The following is a 21,921-nucleotide window of genomic DNA, read 5'->3' as shown; positions in this document are numbered from 1 at the left end:
ATAAATCTTTAAATTTTTATTTTTATGGCTAATGAATTCCGAAAGTTAATGTCTAATTCGTCGGTAAACTCTCAATTTGTTAGAGGTTATCCAAGGCAAGGTCTAAATTCATGAGGCAGACCCAAGTCCAAGAAAATCTTTGGAATCTCTGCATCACAAAATAGAAAAATGTGGCCTCATGTCTTGGGTCGGTCCTACTGAGCCATGTCAGTTTCACCAAAAGGAAAATAATTGAGTCTAGCTCATTGACCAAAACCCTGCAACTTCGACAACCATACCTATACCGACACCGCTAGCATTGCACATATGTCTCAAAGTACATATTCAACCATGTACTTTATAAATAGTCTCATTCCACCACCTAAAGGGATGAGCAATATTGTGTTTAACCGAACTAAATGCTTCGTGTACTAACTTAGGCATCAAAGTGTGTTGACTTGACACCACATCGGTGGTCGGTGGGAATTCTCTTACAAGTAAGCTCAAACTCGTGTGTGACAAAAGACCAACCTAACGAGATCTGTGAGTCAATATAATTTATATCTCATAAGTTATTAAACGGAAAAAAAAAGGTTCAAGAAACTATCAACACTATTTTGCATTATTGATAAATCATCAGACATCTTAGAACAAAATAAGACGTCGTCTGAGATTGTTATAGCTTTTAGAATAATTGTTGGCAGTTGTGTTTTTTTGTAAAATTAGTTGTAATAAGAATATTAATGTTTCATAAATTCCAACTTTATACTTGAACAAGTTGATTATAATTTTTAAGTGTTTGGTAAATAAATACTAGATTATGGTTTTGTAGATATAATAACTAAAATGGACTTATATTATTTTTTTTTATATAATTTATAATTATTAAGCAATTATTTTAAATCGACATATAAAAATAAATTTTAATTTAAATGACAAAAATTAAAATTTACCTTTGCTTTTAAGATAATCTAAAAAGCTAGTAAATGACTAATTTTAAAAAATGTATTAAATGACCATGTGATTTAGAAGTGATTTTAGTGGATTTATTCATAATTCGTCTTACCAAACAAAAAAAAAAAAAAAAAATCATTTATAATCACTTCTATTACTTCTAAAATAAAAATCCCAAATACAGTCTATACTTTTATATTTAGAAGAGAAAAATAAAAAAGAGTGAAATAGTGTCATGCTAACCATTATTAAGGTTTGTATATGTTCTTTTGAGGTTGAAAAACATATTTAACCCAACTTTGTTTAGTTCAATAAATACGAGTGTGTGAGATTAAACAATCAACCTTAAAAATGAAAATTAAGAACTGTTCGAGATACTAAGTTGAGATAAAATGTCTGAAATTCATATATCTGGAGTTTATAGGTTTCTGTGTTTAAGTGCAGAATTATTTAGTTTGAATTTATATATCCGTATTTTGGGTGTAGAGTTGAGTTCATATGTGCGGAGTATGTAGTACAGTTTTTTAAACTCCAAATAATTTACTTTTATGATTACTATTTTTTATTTTGAAACTTTTTATTCAATAATTCTACTAATCTTTGTTTAAATAAAATATGGATTGCATTTTTTTCTTTTAATTTTTAAAGCTTTTATTTATTTATTTTTTGTATAAACAATAATAACCCACCACATTTCTTGTAAAATATGGTTAAATAAAATGAGCAACAGAAAAGAAACCGAAACTTTCGATTCCTAATTTTTCTCCATGAATTTCATCATCATCGTCTACTTTTTGTTCTTTGTTGCTCTGTATTTTTATTATGTCATAAATTATTTTAATTGAATCTCTCACATCATAACAACCAATAGAATGTCATCACATTTCTTCAACAATTTCACTTTCAATTTCTCTAAATTTAGAGGATCATCAGAGAACAAATCTCTATTTTTCAAGAAAATGTAACATTTTAAAATGCTATAAAATATTTCAAGAAAAAAAATCTTCATTTTATGGTATTTTGTTGTATGTTACATACTTTTCAACTACATACATATTTTTTAAAACATTCTTAACACTCATTTGATATGTGAATTCAATTAAATTAAAAACATATCTTATGAATTTTTACGTATAAATATTGCATTTAGTGTAGAAAAAATACTATTATTTATATAATCAACAATCCTATAATGTACTTTGATAGTCATTAATGGTTGTCGAAGTCGATTATTGAAGATGATTTTCGTTGGAGTTTGTAGTCGGAAGTGGTTTCGGAGCTTGAAGTTGGTCGCATGAAGGTGGTATTGGAGTTGGTTGCTGGAGTTTGTCATCGGAGGTGGTTGTCGAAGCTTTGAGATGGTCATCAGAGTTGCTTGCTCAAAAGTGGTCATCGAAGTTGTTCATCTAATTGTCAGAGTTTGTAGTCGAAGGTGGTTGTCAGAGCCTACAAAGATGGTTGTCGAAGCTTGAAATTGGTCATCGAAGTTGGTCGCGCGAAGGTGGTTGTTGTCGGAGTTGGATCAATGGAGTGTCATCGGAGGTGGTTGCCAATGCCTGGAATTGGTCATCCGAGTTGGTCGCGCGAGGTGGTCATCGGAGTCGATTGTCGAAATTTTCATCAAAGGTGGTTGTCAGAGACCAGAGTTGATTTACGGAATGTGACAACGATAATCGCAGATAGTGACCAATGAATGGAACCATTGAAAATATTGAAAGAAGAGAGAGTTGGGATGAACTAGGTGAGTTAATAAAATATACCAATTCAACTACACCAACATTTAAAATTGGTGGGCCAAACATTGAATTGGTATAATATACCAACTCAAATCAACGCATGTCGATGATTTCAATACTCCGTTAGTATCACATTTACTAAGCCACGATCAGAATTAACAATGGACAAACTTGTAATTGAAAAAAAATATGCACGTGATGGAGAGAAAAGAAAAAAGAAACGTGGCACATGATAATTGGGTGGAAGTAGAAAAAGCTCTCTTGGACCATTCAAGTACAATGAATCACGTGACATGTCGCCCCTCGGTCACGTGGAGCTGCGAAAGTTTTAGCGAGAGATCTCTCCCATCTTATAAGCAAAGCTGACACGTGTCATCATTTGAAAAAAAAAATATATATTTGGGCCATCCTCTCTGGCTTTCACGACTCGATTTTTTTTTTTTTTATTTTCTTTTTACAATTTAAAATTCTCTCTCTGTGTTTAAGAATTTTGTACCCAAAATTATTGTTATTATTATTATTATTTTTCCCTTTCTTTCTTTCTTTATTTTTTAGGATAAAGATTCTTGGATATTTGTGTTGGATTTCCCTCCAAAGTATTTTCCTTTGAGGTGCTGTCATTATCAAATTAATCAAATTAATTTATATTAATATATCTTATTATGACACAAAAATCGACATTAAACAATTTTTACGTATTTTTGCATTGGTTCTTTTGGAAGTCGTGTTTTTGTTGGCCGGTTTTGGATAATCGAGAAAATTTTCAATATTTATTCTATATTTATCTGTTGATCATTCAATTTTTATTAATTAATTTCTAATTTGTCTCAATATAATTTGGTAAACCTTATTTTATTCTATTAATTTTGCTTTTTCAAAAGAAAACATTTTAAATCAGGTCATTGTTCGTGTCACCGACTTACAGAAATGTTAAACAAATATATATATATATATTACGTTAGCATAATACGTTGTACAATTGGTTGAATTGTTGAATTTTGAGAAGTTTTAAATTCAGGCATTTGCTAAAAAGTGAAATAATAAATTAATAGTTTGTATATTTATAATTATTTTGAGAAAAATACATATTTATAATTAAGTTTTAAAAAATAAGGCAAATATGAAACCTTATCAAGAAAAAGAAAAGAATGGACAAATACCATTAGAGAGTTGGGAAATTTTCTAGTATTATAATTTTATCTTTATAAATATTTCTTTAAAGGTAATAGAAATAGTCACAATTTTAAAAGGATGTCGATCTAACACCTAAACTTTGAAAAAATGTTGACGTGATAACTAATTAGGAAATAGCATCTATAATACCGTAGTATTTGAAATTCTCTCCTAGAATGTCTTCCAAAGTCAATTTCAAAGCATGGAAACAAAAATTTAAGGTGCCTTTAAAATACATTTTCAAGTATTTAATTTTAAAACATAAGTCATTTTGGATAAAATTTGAATACTTGACAATCACCCAAAATAAATTTTCAAGTATATTTTAATCCATTCTTATATAAAGTGTTTAAATAAAAATGAGTGTTTTGAAAAATATTTTTTTCTCAAGTCAATCAAAACGAGTCTTTAAGTGAGCTCAAAGCACATCTCAAAAGACTGATGAAGATAATTACTTATCATAATTACCCAAAATAATTGCAGATCTAACACATGAAAAATACAAATATAAAAGGTTTGAAAAGTTAATAAATAGTCATCAAGATATCTAACCCCACATTTGTTGGTGATGTACGCCATATACGAGGATTAAGACAAATAAGCAAAAATATATAAATAAAAATATGACAAAAATTGTCAAAATTAACATATTTACAAATTAGCTTTTTCCCGAGTAAATATCAATCTATATACCTAAATTTTGAAAATTGTATCAATTAAAATTTTGAGCTAATAATTATATTAATTTAAATTATAAAATTTAAATAGCATTTTATATAATTCATTAACGTATTGTTTTGATAAACATCATGTAAAACTTATAATCTTTTCAATTAAACTCTTAAGTTTTCATAAGCGAATAAATTTGGACTCTTAATTAGGATGGTATTCATCCATGCACCAACTTTAATAATCCATTCTATTGATCCAACATTTGAAAAAGCCTACACATATAAGAATTAATGCATTTAACGATTTTCTAATTTAAACTTAATAAATGGTCTAAAATGATTCACTTAAGACAATTTAAAAGTTTATTTGAAACAATTAGAAGTTTCACACGATATTTTTCAAATAAATCTAAAAAAGTTATACACTTACAACTTTAATAATCCATTCATACAACCTCAAAGTTTAGAGGTATAAATGATTTTTTCCCCCTTTGTGTGTGTCGAACTTGCAAATACGACAATCTAAATTTATTACTAATTATAAATTTCTCAGACCATTAATAAACAATCTTACCATACTAAAAGTAAAAGGTAAATCAATATGGTCCATTATAACAAATATGTAGATTTATATATGAAATGGATCATACCGTTTCATATATACCCCCATATAATTAGGTTACCTGGACTTAAAAGATTGTGTTTAATAAGACTCTAACACGTTACGCCATGGGATTCGTGGCATCCCTAAACATGCAATTTCCATAATTTGAAGAAAAGGAGAGAGGGGAAGGAATTAAGAATCCTGCAAAATTGATTAGCAAGTTTAGGAGGAGCATTGCTTGCTTGGAATGTAGCCATAGCAGAAAGAAAGAAAAGAAAGATGCCTATCTTGCAATGGCAGTTTAGATTGCACTTTTGAAAACTCGAACAGCAACCCAAGGCTGCCATTTTCCAGCACCCACTCTCATTGCTTACGCCTTCTCTGCACAAAAAAAAAAAAAAAAAAAAAAACCCACCTAATCCCTTTGTGGCTCTGCCTTTTGCCCACCAGCTACCAACTCAAATCCACCTTTTTTCTTCTTCTTATTACTCCTGGCCTGGATCTTAGAGATATTGTCAGTTTGTAATAAGTGTAAATAACAACAGAGAGAAGATTCTTGAGTAACTTTTCAAGAACAAACAGAGATTGGATTTCACACTGCAGAGAGATACTGTGTTTCTAAGTTTTTACCTTGAAAAGACAACTGATAATTACTAATACAACAAAGTATACTGTTCAAGGATATACATCATTCATTTTTGCATGTTGTTTACCAATTTCTAACTTGTTTTTGTATTGTTTGGTTTTTTCGAATTCTATCTTTCAAATCTAACCAGACATGTTTTAGTTTTCTTTGGGAAAGTTACAAAAGCCATCCTTGATATGGTTAGGTTGTCACAATCACACGAGATCTCTCGTTAGTAGAGTCAAACTTCTAATCGCATGGTAGTATAAGTTTTACCTCTTTTGAATTATATTCATTTTCATCATTTTCTAACTTTTTAAGCTTACCAGATTTTATTGTTTGTCTTAAATATGGCAAATGGTAGAATCATATCTTAAAGGATTGTGACAATCAAAGCTCCTCATTAAGGAATTGTTACAAGTTAATTAACCCAGTTTTTTTGTTATACTAAAAATTGAAAATGGCAAAATTAAATAGATTGAAATACTTTTTTTCAAGTACAATTTTGGTTACGTAATTTTAGATTTATTTTATTTTAGCTGTTTTGATAAATAAGTCTCATTTGTTTGATTAGGGTTAACTTCTCCCAAATAATAATAATAATAATAATAATAATAATAATAATTACCAATAAACTATTAGGGGTCGTATAGCTCACTAACTTATTAAGTTGGTACAAACAACCCAACTTTGATCGTAAACACTATTGAACTTACACATCTTTACTTCATCTTCCCATTTTTTTTTTATACTTTTCACGTTTACCAAGGAACTCTATCTTCCCCTCTATTTCTATTTTCCACATTTACCAAGTAACTCATCTTACTTTTTTAATATACTTTTCACAATTATCAAGGAACTCAATCTTACAATTTTGTACACTCCAAACACAAACTTACTAACTCTAATATATTAACTCCCGACTTATTGACTTCACTCAATGGGCCAAACGCCCTAGTCTTCCTTCTATTAATTTTGGGAGAATATATTCACCTTGTTTTTTTAAGTGAAAATTATTGTTATTATTAGATCAGCTAGGACTTCTAGTTCAAATGTGCTGTGTGCATTTTGCAATATTTAAGAGTACAATTGTTACAATTTAACAAATTTAAGAGGATGATCAAAGTGAAAGATCAAACAGGGATGGAAACAATCCTTCCTTCACTTCAAAAGTAATTGGGACCGTGTTTCTAGTCCAACATAGAATACGATGTTTAGATAAAAGGTAAACTTGGTTGATGCGATTCAACTCTTCACAATGATTTCAAAGTTTCTTACTCATTTTCGTTTATCATCTCTTTTACTGTTTGACATAAGATTTGACTTTTATTTTATGTTAAAAAGTTAGAGACAGCGTAATCCAACAATTAGGATGAAGCAGCCAAGTTGTTTACAAAATGATAACTAACAAGGATTAAGAAGAATGATGGATTCTTCCACCATTGTTTCTTAGTTGCTTTACCAAGCAAATATCTCATCCTTGTGGGATTATTAGATGATTAACTTTCAATCATACCCACTAGTTTTTGTCAATCCACACAAGTTAATTAACTGTCCTTGTGTAGGGTATGCATGCTTCTTAAAACACTATAATACATTTATTGAACCAGAGAAATTGGGACCCATTTGCTTCATGATTGGAAAAGTTTTTTACTTCACAAACTTTTTCTTTTTCTTTTTCTTTTTCATCTCGACTTCACCAATGTGGTCTGTGAATCCCAAAAAAAAGCAAGTTTCTAAGACCAATATATAATGTTTTACTCTTAACCAATTAAGCTAAATATGTATGCTTTATCCACCAAATTTGAAAATTATATACTAATTGTACCCATATAATTTTGAGGACTTGTTTAGTAACATTTTTATTTCTTGTTGTCTATATTATATGAAAATAAGTTTTAAAAATTAAGTTTCAAATAATTTTATATTATATCTACTTTTAGATATTTACTACAGCCGTTTGTTAACCATTTGGTTTTTAGTTTTTTATGTTTAAAACTTAAACCTATAGACACTACTTCCACCTCCAAATTTCTTCTTTTGTTGCCTATTTTTATTAATGGTTTAAAATTTTAGTTTTTATTTTGGTTGTTGAGAAAATTGGTGTAAGCTAAGAATTAAAAAATTAAGAGAAAAATGAGAATGTCTATATGAGAAAAACAAGGATATCTAATTTGTTTTAAAATTGATTTTTTTTCGAATTTAAGAAAACTTCAAAAAATTTGATCACCATATTAACGATAGGAGCGTTTATAAACTTTTTTAAGAAAAATTTAAAGTTATTTTTGCAACAACGGAATAACGGTTTCTGTTTATATACTAACAATGAAGGTATTTTTTTAACTTTTTCTAAGTTAAGGATATTTTTGAAACTTTTGAAAGTTCATGGATATTCTTAAAACAAAACTTTAATGGTTTTCATCCAAAACTAACGACAATGATATTTTTTAAACTCTTTTTGAAAGTAAAAAGAGTATTTTTAAAACTTTTGAAAGTTTAAGGGTATTTTTAAAATTTTTGAAAGTTCAAGGATATTTTTTACACAAAATATGAAGTTTAGAGGGTTTTTTTTAATTAATAAAAAAATTAGCCTATTTAGTTCTTAAAAGGGAAAAAGTACTTTTCAATTTGTTTTTGGATGAGGTGATCTAAACAGTGAACTATTTAAAAATAACATTTTTTTAAATGTTTTTAAAGGTTATTTTCAAATACGGGATAATGAGCCAACTTATTTACAAATATAACAAAATGTCACTGTCTGTCAATGATAAACACTGATAGATGTCTATCAGTGTCAATCAATGTCTGAAAATATTTTCAACAATTTCAACATTTAAAATAATTACCCTATTTTTAATGTATCCAAATTTTGGATCTATTTTTTTTTTTTAAATATAGAATTACATTAAAAAGTTAAAAAAAAAAAAAAAAGTAAAAGCTTTGACAACTATATCAATCTATGTTATAAACCCATTTTATTTTTTAAAATTAAAATATGTATAACATAATACATTATAAATTATATAATATTCTAAGGAAAACAACTCTCATACGATATTTATAACATGTTCCTACGAATATTTATGATCTATTTGGAATGATTAGAGAAAAAAAATTGTTTTTTAGAAAAATCATTTTTACGTAAACAGTCATTTAAACTCTTTTGATAAAAACTGTTTAAAACACATTTTGAAAGTATTTCAAAAGCTATTTTAAGCCGTTGTCAAACAATTCAATTTTTTCCAAAATGACTTATTTTCAAGGATAAACATTTAAAAAGTTAAATCAAACATAGTCTTATATGATTTATAAATATATCCTCAAAAACTCATCTTGAATAATATTTTAAATTAAGTTTCAATTTCTAACATCTACTACTAAACACACATTTGAAAACACCAAGAACATAAAACACAAACACAACTGATTGTTCCCCCCCCCCTAGAATTGGAGTGTTTCCATAACCTCATTTCATGTAGAATACCAAAATCTTGAAGATGGGGCAACTTAAAACAGTTTAGAATGTTTCTTGCAGTGCTTAGAAACTTCATTAGAAAATGATTTGTAACATAAGGGCTTGGTGTAGAATAGGTTTATGGAAGGCCAATAGACAATAAAAATGATAATGGCTTTGAGGCCATGTATGGAAGAAAGAGGGTCACAACCCACGAGCGTAGGCCCCAAAGACAGGCTAAGGCAAAGGCCATTTTCCATCTACATATCCTGCCGACAACCATGTGGCTTCATTGTTCCTTATAATTTCTAACCCCTCAGCTTCTCAGCTGCCTTTCCATCTCACACTCTCTCTATAATCATATGTTTTTTTACGTCTTTTAAATCCTAAGACTTTGGAATAATATGTCAGAAGGCTTCATGTGGGAGTGGGAGTGGGTGGCTTACCTAACATGATACCTATACGCTTCTTCAATATATATATTCATAGATAAATTTAAATTGGGAAATGTTTATAAATGTAAGGAAACATATTGAGTGTTTTAATATTTTTTTGGCCTTTGAATATTTTATGAGTTTTGCAAACTTGACCATAAGAAACCAAATTCATGGACCCAAAATCCTTACCTCAAAGGCTCAAATTCATCCCTAGATGTGTTCTTTTGATCTTTGATTTTTTAAGAGGTCAACTCTACTCCAATAATTGCAATTTAGTCCATTGACTTTTAAAATATAGGAAAAAATTTAAGTTTTGTTTGTTTATTATTTTCTATTTTTAAAAATTATGCTTGTTTCTTTACAATTTTTGGATAGCATTTTCCTATTCCTTAAAAACATATTTGCATTCTAAACCAAATTTTAAAAATAAAATCAAGTTTTTAAAGATTACTTGTTTTATAGTTTTTTTTTTTTTTTTTTTAAATTGACTTAGGTTTTTTTAAATGGTTTTAAAAAGTAGGAAAAATAAAGCAAGAAAACAGAAAAAGTAGGGAAATAGTGTTTATATAAGCTTAATTTTACAAATAGAAGATCAAAAAATATAATGATTATCAAACGAGGCTCTAAATGACCCAACTTCAAAGTTATGGACAAGAAAACTTGCACCATATTTAAATCAAAACTAACCAGAATCTAGATTAATGATAGGGCAAATTGCAAAAACCACCCCTGAAGTATGGTGGTAGTTGCAATTATACTCTCAAATTTTTAATAAAAATGTGACCCTCAAGCTTATGATAATCATAAAAATTAAACCTACAAATGATAAAAATTGAACCCTCAAATTTATACAAGGTAAGTTTGAAGATCTAATTTTTACATTTGTATATGTTTGAGGATTCAATTTTAGAAATTAAAAGTTTAAGGGTATTATTGCAACTACGGTCTTTACAATTTGCCCTTAATGATATAAGCCAAGAGAATAAAAATAAAATAAAATAAAAATAAAATAAATGTAATGTTTACCTGTAATATTTTAACGTGTTTGTTTAATTAGCTTGAAGCTGACCATCAAACTATGGAGAAGAGAGAGAGACAAATAATGTGTAGGACAGTGTGAGATATCCAGCCATCCACTGAATGCATGTTTCTAGATAGTGGATGTGATTAAATTAGCTATACATTTAAAATCTCAATCTCTTACAGCTCATGATTGCCCAGATACTTTACCTGATGATTGTTAGCCTGTTTCTCCCACACAAAGTTGAATTAAATTGCTGGTCCCTGCCATTATTAATAGAAAACTATAGTAAAATTCCACCATGAAAGACTATTTGTTATTTGTTAGACTGTCCTTTTCTGTCAATGGCTAAGACAATACTGTCTCAACAAAGCATCCTAATGTCAAGCTAATGATACTTCTACTAATTTAGATGTTACACAATGTTGCCTAATTAGGTATAATATCTACCTTAGATAGAGATTTTGTATTTTGTTCTAAAATTCAACACATTTACCAACTAGTTCTTTGTCATCTAATTTACTTTTCAAAGCATACATGTCAAATTTATGGAAAAGTTAAAATTGTTCAACTTGGGAGGAAAATATCTGAGGTGTTGGGATGTTGGGATATTTTTTGTTTTGAGATTTATGATTTCTTTCCTCTCAATTTTTTAATTACGGTTTCACATTTCTTTAGAAAAACAAATGATCTCCTAATCAAATTCTAAAAAAAAGTAACAAATTTTCTAAAACTAATATTTTGAAGTTTTCAAAACTTGACTTGGTTTCAATAACAAAAACATAAAAACTTATAGGTGAAACTTGAGAGTAATATTTATAAACTCAATTTCTAAAACCCAAATGGTTAGTGAAAGAATCCTAATTTATAAAAAAAATATTAGTATCATGTATTATCCAATATAGCAGAGAACATTCTGCACTTGTTTGCCCCCAGTGATTTTAAGAAGATGTTGATATCTGAACCTTTAAATAGAAATAAAAATCGTGGGTTAAAAAAACCATGTTGTTTTAAGCTTTTAGATCATTCTCAATTTGATCTTAGTCCTCTAGAGTTCAGTTTTACCTCCAATGTATATAGAATTCTAAATTTAGTCTTTTTTCCATTAATTTGAAAAAAAAAAAAAAAAGGGTTGATGTTCATTGAAGTATTATTTTATTGATATTTGAACATAATACAGGCATGCCATTCCAATACTTAAAACAATAATTTAATGATACAATTGCTTTAGGTTAATAAATTTAACTTATTTATTTATGAAGGTCTTACTCGAAAATCTAGACATTAACACTTTGATTTTTTTCAAAAGGTTAAACGACTAAATTAAGAATTAACTAAGGAGTAATTTGGATAATAAATATTGTTTTATGGACATGGATGTTAAATGTCTGAGATAATTAATTTTTGTGTTTGGATTTGCAGGATAATTAATGCTATGTGTTTGATTTACCAATTTTGTATATAGAAATTAAAACTAAACAATTATTTAATCAAAGGTAAGAAAACAAGTAATGTAGTCATAATTAAATTTAATTACTTTGTTGTATTGATTAATTACTTAATCACTTAAAATATCAATAAATGAATATTTTTAATTAAATATTATTTAAATTCTTTTATTTAATTAATAAAAATAATTAAATAAATATTAATTAATTAGAATATTAATAATCAATAATAAAATTTAGGAAAATTATTTCAAATGGTAAAACTACTGAAAATATTTACAAAATATAACAAAATTTCGAAACTATGAATGATAGACGTTGATAGACACTCTATCAGTGTCAAACAATGTCATTGGTCAGCGTCTATTAGTGTCTATCAGCGTATATCATTAATAGTTTAAAATTTTGCTATGTTTTGTAAATATTTTGATTCATTTTTCTATATTTAAAAACAACCCTAAAATTTATATTATATAATTAAAGATAACATAAAATATTACTGATAAATGTATTAGTTGAAATTTATTAAATCTAGATAATATATTTATATTTAATAATTAATTAAAATGAATAGATATTAATATATTAATTAATCTGACTTTATTCATCTCCAAGTATAAAAATCCCACAAGTATGGAGAATACTAAAAATTTCATGCCATATAGATTTAAAAGTTTCTTGGATAATAATATCCTGATTTTAAAAAGTAAAATCCTATAAAATAAATATTAAATGTCTGTCTAAAATTTCTGGCAATATCTTTGAAACAAACAGGCCTAAAAGATTAATCAACATTTATATGTTTAGCTAAAGTCATGTGATATTAACTTTATGATTAGAGAAACAGGAGGCTGATGGTTTACCTGAAGTGAGTTTAGTCATGAATTCCATTTAAATGGTAGCTAAGCTCTACTGAAATTTCTTTCCCTTGCAAATTATATCCCTTAACCTATATTAAACAGTGCAAGAATACTTCGTCAAAAAGATGCCAAGCCAAGCATGGTCTATAAGTTATAAGGGAGATGATGAAAGGCTCACAAGATGGGGACAACGACAAGGCCGCCATCTTAATCTTATAATACAAACGATCTGCACAAAATTGAATAAATCAACTTCATCACCGCAGAGAAATTTAAAGATAATAAAATATAACGTACAACATTGAAATGGAGAGATTTTACTTGCAACATGGGCACTGCTGCAGTACTTCAAATTGTTCTACTCATTAGCAAGGGAAGCTTTCTTTATAGGATTGTACAAACTAAATTCGCCGAAGTCCCTTTTACCACTGGAATGAAAAACAAATTGAAAATTGTTCAGTGTCCATAAATCCGACCATTCCACTCATGTCATGACAATCTGAACATAACAACACAACTTAGAGATTAAGCACGAGGAGAAATCATTCGCAACAATTGTCTCCACCTTTACATGCTTAGTCAACAGTGCGATAAAATTTATATAAATATTTATTAAAGATACAGTTTAAAGTATGATTTGAAGCATCGACAACTAAGTAAATCCATAGTTGTAAGCATTCATGTCGTAACAGTAATTGATTTCCATGGTCAAAATAGCTCAAATGATAATTAATATAGATCTGCAAGCAGGTGTATGGAAATTGAAACCTATCACAAACAAGATTTCAAGAGAAACCAAGCAAGAAACAAGGTTTAAGTAAAAGAACTTACTATATGAACTTGATTCCCCAAAGGTAAAGCAACAACAACAGGATAAAAATAACCTCGTCTTTTTTATTAAATCTCAGCAGCTTAACTTATATTCTTTTATCTTTATCATCATCGTTGTAAAATATAAGCAGTGTATGAGAAAAGATTTATTTCTAACTACATTTACCACTCTCGATATTAAATTACTGTATTTCAAGAGTTTTCTTAACTGAATGATATTTACCATTCATTAAATAAAGTGACTGTCAAGAACTAGAAAGTATGGTGATGGTGATGCTATGAAAATGATACCTTGATTAGAAATTAGGAAGGTCACAATGTGATTGTGAGAACAATAAAGTCGAGTGAAAGACCCGAAAAATGCTTAAGGGAGTGTTTGGGCCAAGGAGTTGGAGTTGAAGGGAGTGGGGTTGTGAATTCCACTTCTTGTTTGGCACAAGGAGTTCGAGGGTCTACAACTATAGAACTTCAATTTTGTGCCTTAGTAACTCCATATACTGTGTGCCCACGACTAAACAACTCTTCCAACTTCACAACTCCAAATACCTCCTAAGTTTACTTAGGGACTGAAATAACATATTGATGTACATGGTAGTATTAGGAAACGATAATCATAATCGTGTTTTACATAAGGAAACTTTAGCATAAAAGAGATGGTCCATATGAGCTCCCATTTTGATGTTTAGAGTTTAAATCAAGTAATTCAGTGTACCTATGATTGACATCCCAACCAGCGGGTAAGAAACGAGGCTGAATAGCAGCAACAAACACTTGTCTCCACCTTTGACAAAACTGTCGGATACCATCCTCGCCATATTCCCTCAGTAGATGATCCACAACTAGTTTACCATGTGGTCCATGTCCCAAGAGTGATAATTTTGGATTGAATTTCGGTTGAACAGTTTTAGCATAGCCATCATCAGAAAAGCTGACCTCTCCCCCAGGCAGACATGTTTCAGACACGCTACCACTATCTGCGTTCATGTGATTCTTAACATCTGCATACGCATCACCATCACGCCTTGAATTAGAACAGAAAGAATGACTGCTTGAAATACTTATTTTCCACCCTCTATTAATGATATTTTATCTTTTGTGAAATGCGGGTAGCAAAAAGTGAACTACTCCACACATACCAACTGATGAATTGACCACAGTGGACGTGTCAATGTTACAACCACCATTCTGATGCTCAGCAGCTGGAAAAACACTCTGTGCAGAGTGTTTGAGAGCCAGACCCTTTTTCTTCTGGAGTCGTCTTTTCTCATGAGGACTCATGCCAACGAGCAGAGCCTTTTCCAAATCTTCTTCAGATATCTCCCTCCGCCCATAGTATCTCATGACAATCTGAAAACACAACAAAAATAGGTGTGAGGAAAAGATATATTACGAATTCAAGAGGGGATGATAATTAACGATACCAGAATAATGAGGATTACATAACTAAAAACAGTTATCTTCAAATGGCCAGTACCAATGCATACTAATGAATAATAGATATTCAGAACCCTTTGCACAGTCTTATTCCGATGGAAAATATGAAAACGTGCTAATTGGTACAATTGATGATTAAAAATCTATAGTATCGAGAAAATCTAAAATAAAAAATTTCTACAAGGATGGAACTCTATTAAGCACTAAGTATTTAATATAATGAAACCAAAGATCTATTAAATGGCTAGGATTGCGGATGATCCATGCTGACTATTAGTATCACAAACAATGAACTGAATGTTATTTATAAATCACATGCACACACATACAAAGACATATATATAATAACTATCTCAAGAATATAACGGATTGTAAATTATATATCCCATAGGCCGTACAAGCATGAGTTCCTCTTGACGCTTTGATGGCATTCTTGGTCCATGCCTCAATAGGGCCATAGCAGCTGTTCTCAATTCTAAAGGTGACACACCTTCCTCCTGAACATCGGTTCCCGAGTCTGATGGCTCAGCCATATCAAACGCTTCCTTAGTATCAACCACTCTACGAACAAAAAGAGGAATTCCAAATTCTGCAGCAAGCTCTCTCTTGTGCTTCTCAGCAGCAGCATGGGCAGCTTCATGGCAGTCCACACAGAGTAGCACAATGTCATGAGAACGATGACTTTTTAAATGCTCAGGAAAGTGTATTCTGTAGCATGAGGGGATAATTCGATAGCGTAAATAGTGGTTTCCTTCACCACAGCCAACACATATATTTTTTTTACTCTGGATATAGAAGTCATTGCCCTCATCTTCTGGACGGCCTTTAGGTTCAAAAAGAAGCTTTATGGCAGGAGGATCATCAGCAATAAGCTCTGCCAACTCTCGGCGCAAGTACCTGTTTAAATTTGAAGATAATTGGTGGGTGTCAAACGTGCATTAACGGTTACAATCTAACATAAATGAAACTAGAGATGCTAACCAACCATTCGAGTTTTCGCCGATCACAGTAGCAAAGCAAGCGTCCATCATTTGCATAAATCCTACAATTATGATAAACTGGAGACTTGCAGGAAAACTTCTGCACAAAAAGCTCTCTAGAAGCTTTTTTAGATATTTGCTTTGCATTCTTTCTATCACTTTGTTTAGATATTGTCATCATTTTTAGATTATACTTAACCAATAGTGCATAATTAAATATAGAAAGGGGGCAGCTACCATTAGAACCTATGCAGTTCTGTAAAATCCCCAAAAAGATATCATCAAGGTCGCCAGACTTGTCATGGAGGAGACAGTGGATATCATCCAAATGGCTGCAAACAACAGGGGAGGGAGATGGAAGATATAGACTCGAACTCAAATCTACATTCAAATCAGCTTGTGCTATAGTTGCATATAATTCCCCCGTATTTTTTGACACTTGATTAGCAAGCGCTACAATGGCCTGATCTGACAAGACATATCTCAGGTTCTCATCATGAACTCGGGCCTGAAATGAAATGGCAATCTCAATTTCCAGTAAGCAGCCATAATGAAACTTTTGTTTTGTCATTAATCTAATGAAAGAATACTTAGCAAAGGCACACTAAGGATTACTAACATAAATACGCCCATACCGTCACTAAGAAATTTCTTTTTAGAGCTACAATTATAGTTGATTTATCTATTATGGTCCTTTTAAGCAAAAGGAACTAGTAGCATGGGCGGTAGGGTGTCAGGTTTCATGATGAAATGACAAGGGATATCTGCCCTTCATGATGTCTAACTTTTAGCCAACTTGGAGAGGCAATTGAAATTATTTCTCTTTTCAATCATGTCTGCCGTATTCAATCCTTTTAGAACTAGAGACCGAATAAAGAATTTTACTTTTTAGGATATTTATTCCTCCTTGTAACTCTAGTCACCTAATTAGTAAAACTGTTTGCTTTATTTGTTAGATGACTATATAATGATTGGGCCCAGGTCACTCCATAATTATCTGGCCTTCATAAAAGTAAGTTTAAACCCTCACTAAAGTATAATGATTTACGGAGTCCATCACAGAGATCCAATCTTCTGGTTCACCATCTGGAAGGTTACTTCTCCGCCTAAGCAACCAACTACTGTGGAAGCAGGTACAGTGAACGTTCAGTTTACAATATTGTCACATTAGATGATGCGGGTAAGACTGCTTTTAGACGTTGGTGGAAAAGTCAATGGTCCTCCAAATTCCAAAAGAAGACATTTTGGACCACACCATCATAACAACTATAACAACTATGACATGAAAATGCCCTCCCATCAAATATTTACATTAATGAATGAAATTCCATGGCCACCTAGTAGTAGTTTAAAGCACTTAGTGAACCAAACTCTACCTTCCATCCTATAAAAATTAAGCATGAGCTATTACCATGTACAAAAGAGGTTACTTAAAATTTTTAATCGAAGATAACAAATTAGGAATAATTCAAAACAAAATAATAATAATTATTTTTTTTTGAAAGGGAAACAAGCCTTTTTATTTATTTATAAAAAGAAAATACAGGAGTTGGGTACTTGAAGCAAAAAGACAAAGGATCAGGAGGCGCACAAAATAATTATAAAAATTTTAAAGAATAATTATGTTTCTTGATTCTTTTTCGATAAAACTACTAACCATTAAGTCTCGCCAAGCACATAATCTCCTCACATGATCCTGAAACTGAAAGTTCAAAGTTTGGTGATAAAATATCATAAATTTGTATCGTGATACTGCTTCAAATGTTACAGCATCAAAGTTGTCAAGGAAACGGCTTACCTGAGTTTTACAGGAAACTAACATACTACCACCTTGACTGTTTAAATGACGGGAAGATATTGATGATGCAGCAGACTCTCCAGGAGAACCTTCAGTCTCTTTTGAATAGAGTTGCAAACAAGTCATGTTTGATCGCCGACTAGCCTCGAGAAGAAAATTGAATTTATCATCGGTGGAAGTGTTTTCTGATACATTAATGCATTTAGATATCTGATGATATGGAAGAAGGTATAATTTGAAGTTAACCAACTAAAATTGTTAACTACTTCAGCTCTGGCCAAAAAAAGTAAGCCTACATATGGAAAGTAAACATTTTCCCCCGAATGTTTGGAGTAATTGAAGATGACAATGTCAAAGTCATCACACGACATATGGAATAGTAGGAGTATAAGCATAAAGTCAACGTCAACAAAATATCAGGCCCTCAAAATTAAGAAAATATCAACAGAGATGTTGAATATCGAAGAACGTTCCTTAATTGAAAGTGTATAATTGGGGAAAAAAAATATAAAGAAAAGACGAACATAGTAAATAAAATTTTAATACCAATTGATAATTTATACAAACTTTATCCTAATCCTACAATCTATCTAACGACTATAAAAACAAATCCGTAGAATTAATTTCTAAAACCACTTTTGGATTAAACTTTTCACACTTTTACAAGATGAAAGAGAAATATAGTTCTCACCAAAATTCATGGGTAATAATTTCATCATCGAGTTTATTATGCAAATTGCACAAGGTTGAGTAAATAAAATCTTTCTGCACATTACTCGTGTACAATCCTATTTGCTTCCTTATTCTTTGAAATCAATAGTATTCACCTTTTCTCCACATTTGCATGTTACATGTAAACAGGTCATACAGCAAATGAATGACACCAAACACAAAGGCAAGATCCAAGACATACCATTAACCTGTTTCAGCTCAGAGAGTAAACAGTTTGCAATATATAGGAGATAGTGGGCATCTGTCCTAGCATATTGCACCATATCTGCAGGTAAGGGTCGTTGTCTCCAATCTTCTCGCTGACCATTAATGAGTAACCACAAATAAGCGAGACTGAAAATGTTATATGTACAACAAGATTGGATATGAATCAATTCTTACCTTATTCAAGTTGACGCCAAAAGTAGAATGGGTTTAATTAAAATATTAATCATTAAAACATGCTCTACCACCACTAGTGTAACTAGATAATAATGATTGAGTTATATCTGAAATTAGATTGTCAAGATGTTGATTTTGATACCACATCGGCAATTCAGTAAATTATAAGACAAGATGTCTAACCTGCAACATTTTGTTCGTAGCTACACCACAATAAGTTTCAAGTAAATAGGCCAATGATTTCTGAGGTTTTGATAACACTTCACATGCCTACATGTAACAACAAGCACAAGATGAAAAAAACAAAAAATGACCCCCACTCTTTCCATATCAGAAGTGCATGTTTCCTTTTTCCCCCTTTCTACAAAGGTAACATTTGTTTCCTTTGACCAGCATATGTTCACCTTTGCAGTATCAAATAAATTGACTACATATATATGAAAGTCCCTTTGTAGCCATAGAATGTCATTATCAGCACCGTGAAACACCTATAAACAAAAAATGATTTCATTAACCCAAGTATGCTAATACTAAATAAAATATTAATCCAAATAAGAGAATCAATAGATTTCCACAGAAGGAGTAATTGCTGCACTTTTTTCATCGATACCGAATCGATAGTGTTCTTAAACCTTTCTTGTTTTCAATTTAGATATCATGCTTTTCTGAAATCAAACCCTTAAACCAGCACCCAAGCATATATTTTGATACCTTGCAAATACGACTATTAGCAAAGATAGGACGTAGAAGACTCATTGAATCGTGTAGAGCTATAGTGTCAACCAAATAATCTTCCTTGGGTGTAGAAATCTGCTTCAAACAAAATAAAAAGGCAAACAATGTCCTTAACAATTAAAGAAACGGGGGTTGCATGGAAAGACTCATCGATTTATGCGTGAAAGTACCTGTATTAAAGCAGTGAAACCCAGAAAGGATCTTAGACTGTGCTGCTCGGTATCAACAGCGAACACCGTTTCTTTATTCAACACATCCAGGAGTTCTTCCAATTGGGACTCGGTTTCAACCCAAACATAAGTGTCACTCAAAGTTAAATCTGTTCTTTCACTAATAAAATCGAATTCAGGCTTCGAATTTTCTAGCAATGATAGTATTTCTGACTCGTAGGGATGCGAGTTTACATCAAGATCTGCAAAATAACCCATTTCACTCAGTCAACCTCCTTATAACAACATGACAACTCCCATTGCAAAATCTTTTACAAAAGTAGTACATGAAGATTGACGAGAAGACAAACAATAGCCATTGATGAAGACTTGTAACCAACAATCCTTACAGAATCCACTAACTATTTAATAATATATATATATATATATACAGAATCTTTCAGATTTCCATTTCCCTACATCCTGTTGCTCCATGGAAAATATTCAGCTTAAAAAGAACTTCAACCATCTTTTCCCAAACAAAAAATGAAAAACAACATTCCTTCAATAAATAGCCCATTTGCTACTAAAAACAGCACAGTCTCTGCAAGCTAAACACAATATCAAATTTGAAATAGAGTAACTAACAGACTATCTAGACCTTTATTCGGATTGAGCTTCAAGTGCTTGAACTGTGAATAAGAATTGTCAGCCAAGACACATTTAAATGCGTACTGAGGCTTCTGATCATCTCGTAAATAACACGAAGTACGAACGCTCCTTCGCTTCCGGCGCCGTCCGGCAGTAAATAAGATCGTAAGCGCTGCGAAAGACGCTACAACTAGAGCGATTTTGAGCTTGTGTTGAAGTTCCATTTGAATCAATGGCCTCCGTTTTCGTCTGGCCTGTGTTTCTTTGATTTGGAGGGAGGGAGTTCCTCTATACGGCGGCGGCGACGGTTTCGACTCCGGAACAAGATGTTACGCTGTCCCGGAACGGTGTCGTATCGAAATAGTTACTGACCTTTTCGGCGTGTTGCCCACGTCAGCGATATGATTTCTCATTTTCTTTGTATTATCTTATCTGCATTTTGACGACAAGTCGTTCCTGTGAACTCCTTTGCACGGCCTCAAGATGTAGAACCGATATGTCGTATTAAATCCCATTGTTCCTAGATTGTTCTCAATTTCAAGGTAGAGGTGTACATATGAGTTGGGTTGAAAGTATTTTTGGACCAACCCAAAAAATCAATTTGGTTAGGTTGACAACCAAAGAACTCAAATAAAGTTCTAACTCAATTCTTAAAAATTGGGTTGGGTTGTCAGATTATAACTTGTTTTTTTCTTTTTAATTAAAAATATGTAAATTTGTATACAATATATGACTAATAACTAAAATCTCATAAAATTCAAATGCTAAATATCAAATACCTAAAATATTTATTGCAAACTTCAAATAGAGACAAATATCATAACAATTTTTTTTAAAAATATATTTAAAATTTACAAAGTAATTAATACAAAGTAATCAAATTTTAAATAAAGAAAAATATATATAATATATTATATTTACATATATATAATTCGGAGTGGGCTGGGTCAACCCAATTTTTTTAGTCAAGGACCCAACCCAACCCAACAAAAATAGGAAAAGTTTAATCCAACCAAACCCATAAACAAAACTAACCCAACCCAACCCTTATAATTTAGGTTGGGTAGTCCGGATTGTTCGGGATATCAGGTTATTTGAACGCCCTTACCGCGAAGAATGAATCAAGCGTAGAAACAATGAGATAAACGATGGTTTTTAATTCATTAAAATATTTATATTCAAAATTTAAGATCATAAATTTTCGGTTTAATTTGTTTGTTAGGGTTGGTTTCGTAATTATTTTGTTTTTTTATTTTTGTTTGTCAGAA

At 30.8% G+C, this 21,921-nt stretch overlaps 1 protein-coding gene across 10 annotated transcripts; it reads right to left on the bottom strand.

Moving 5' to 3' along the window:
- Positions 1-5,115: 5,115 nt before the first annotated feature.
- On the bottom strand, positions 5,116-21,034 carry LOC120077790 (protein RRP6-like 3). Of its 10 annotated transcripts, none has more exons than XM_039031822.1 (19): positions 20,664-21,034; positions 20,024-20,265; positions 19,830-19,928; positions 19,523-19,606; positions 19,302-19,388; positions 18,919-19,036; positions 18,006-18,190; positions 17,865-17,909; positions 16,213-16,715; positions 15,626-16,124; positions 14,930-15,140; positions 14,506-14,791; positions 13,284-13,390; positions 13,141-13,191; positions 12,966-13,051; positions 10,864-10,917; positions 10,660-10,783; positions 5,533-5,619; positions 5,116-5,318 (listed from the first exon to the last, which is right to left on the bottom strand). In XM_039031822.1, the coding sequence occupies exons 1-13, from the start codon at positions 20,875-20,877 to the stop codon at positions 13,321-13,323; spliced, it is 2,643 nt and encodes an 880-aa protein (XP_038887750.1). In that variant the 5' UTR covers positions 20,878-21,034; the 3' UTR covers positions 5,116-5,318; positions 5,533-5,619; positions 10,660-10,783; positions 10,864-10,917; positions 12,966-13,051; positions 13,141-13,191; positions 13,284-13,320. The 10 variants fall into 10 exon arrangements, with proteins under 10 accessions (XP_038887750.1, XP_038887749.1, XP_038887748.1 ...); XM_039031821.1 differs by having other exon boundaries at positions 5,533-5,613; XM_039031820.1 differs by having other exon boundaries at positions 5,533-10,783.
- Positions 21,035-21,921: the final 887 nt, after the last annotated feature.

This window comes from Benincasa hispida, chromosome 5 (genome assembly GCF_009727055.1).
Source record: "Benincasa hispida cultivar B227 chromosome 5, ASM972705v1, whole genome shotgun sequence".
Taxonomy (NCBI): Eukaryota; Viridiplantae; Streptophyta; class Magnoliopsida; order Cucurbitales; family Cucurbitaceae; genus Benincasa; species Benincasa hispida.
This window is presented reverse-complemented; position numbering and strand designations above follow the sequence as displayed.

Coding starts and splice junctions, on each gene's coding strand:
- LOC120077790 (XM_039031817.1), bottom strand. CDS start 20,877: ATGGAACTTCAACACAAGCTCAAAATCGCTCTAGTTGTAGCGTCTTTC. Junction 14,792..14,929: donor TGTGGTCAATTCATCAGTTG/GTATGTGTGGAG, acceptor ATGCGTATGCAG/ATGTTAAGAATCACATGAAC. Junction 13,391..14,505: donor GGTTGGGATGTCAATCATAG/GTACACTGAATT, acceptor TTTTCATTCCAG/TGGTAAAAGGGACTTCGGCG.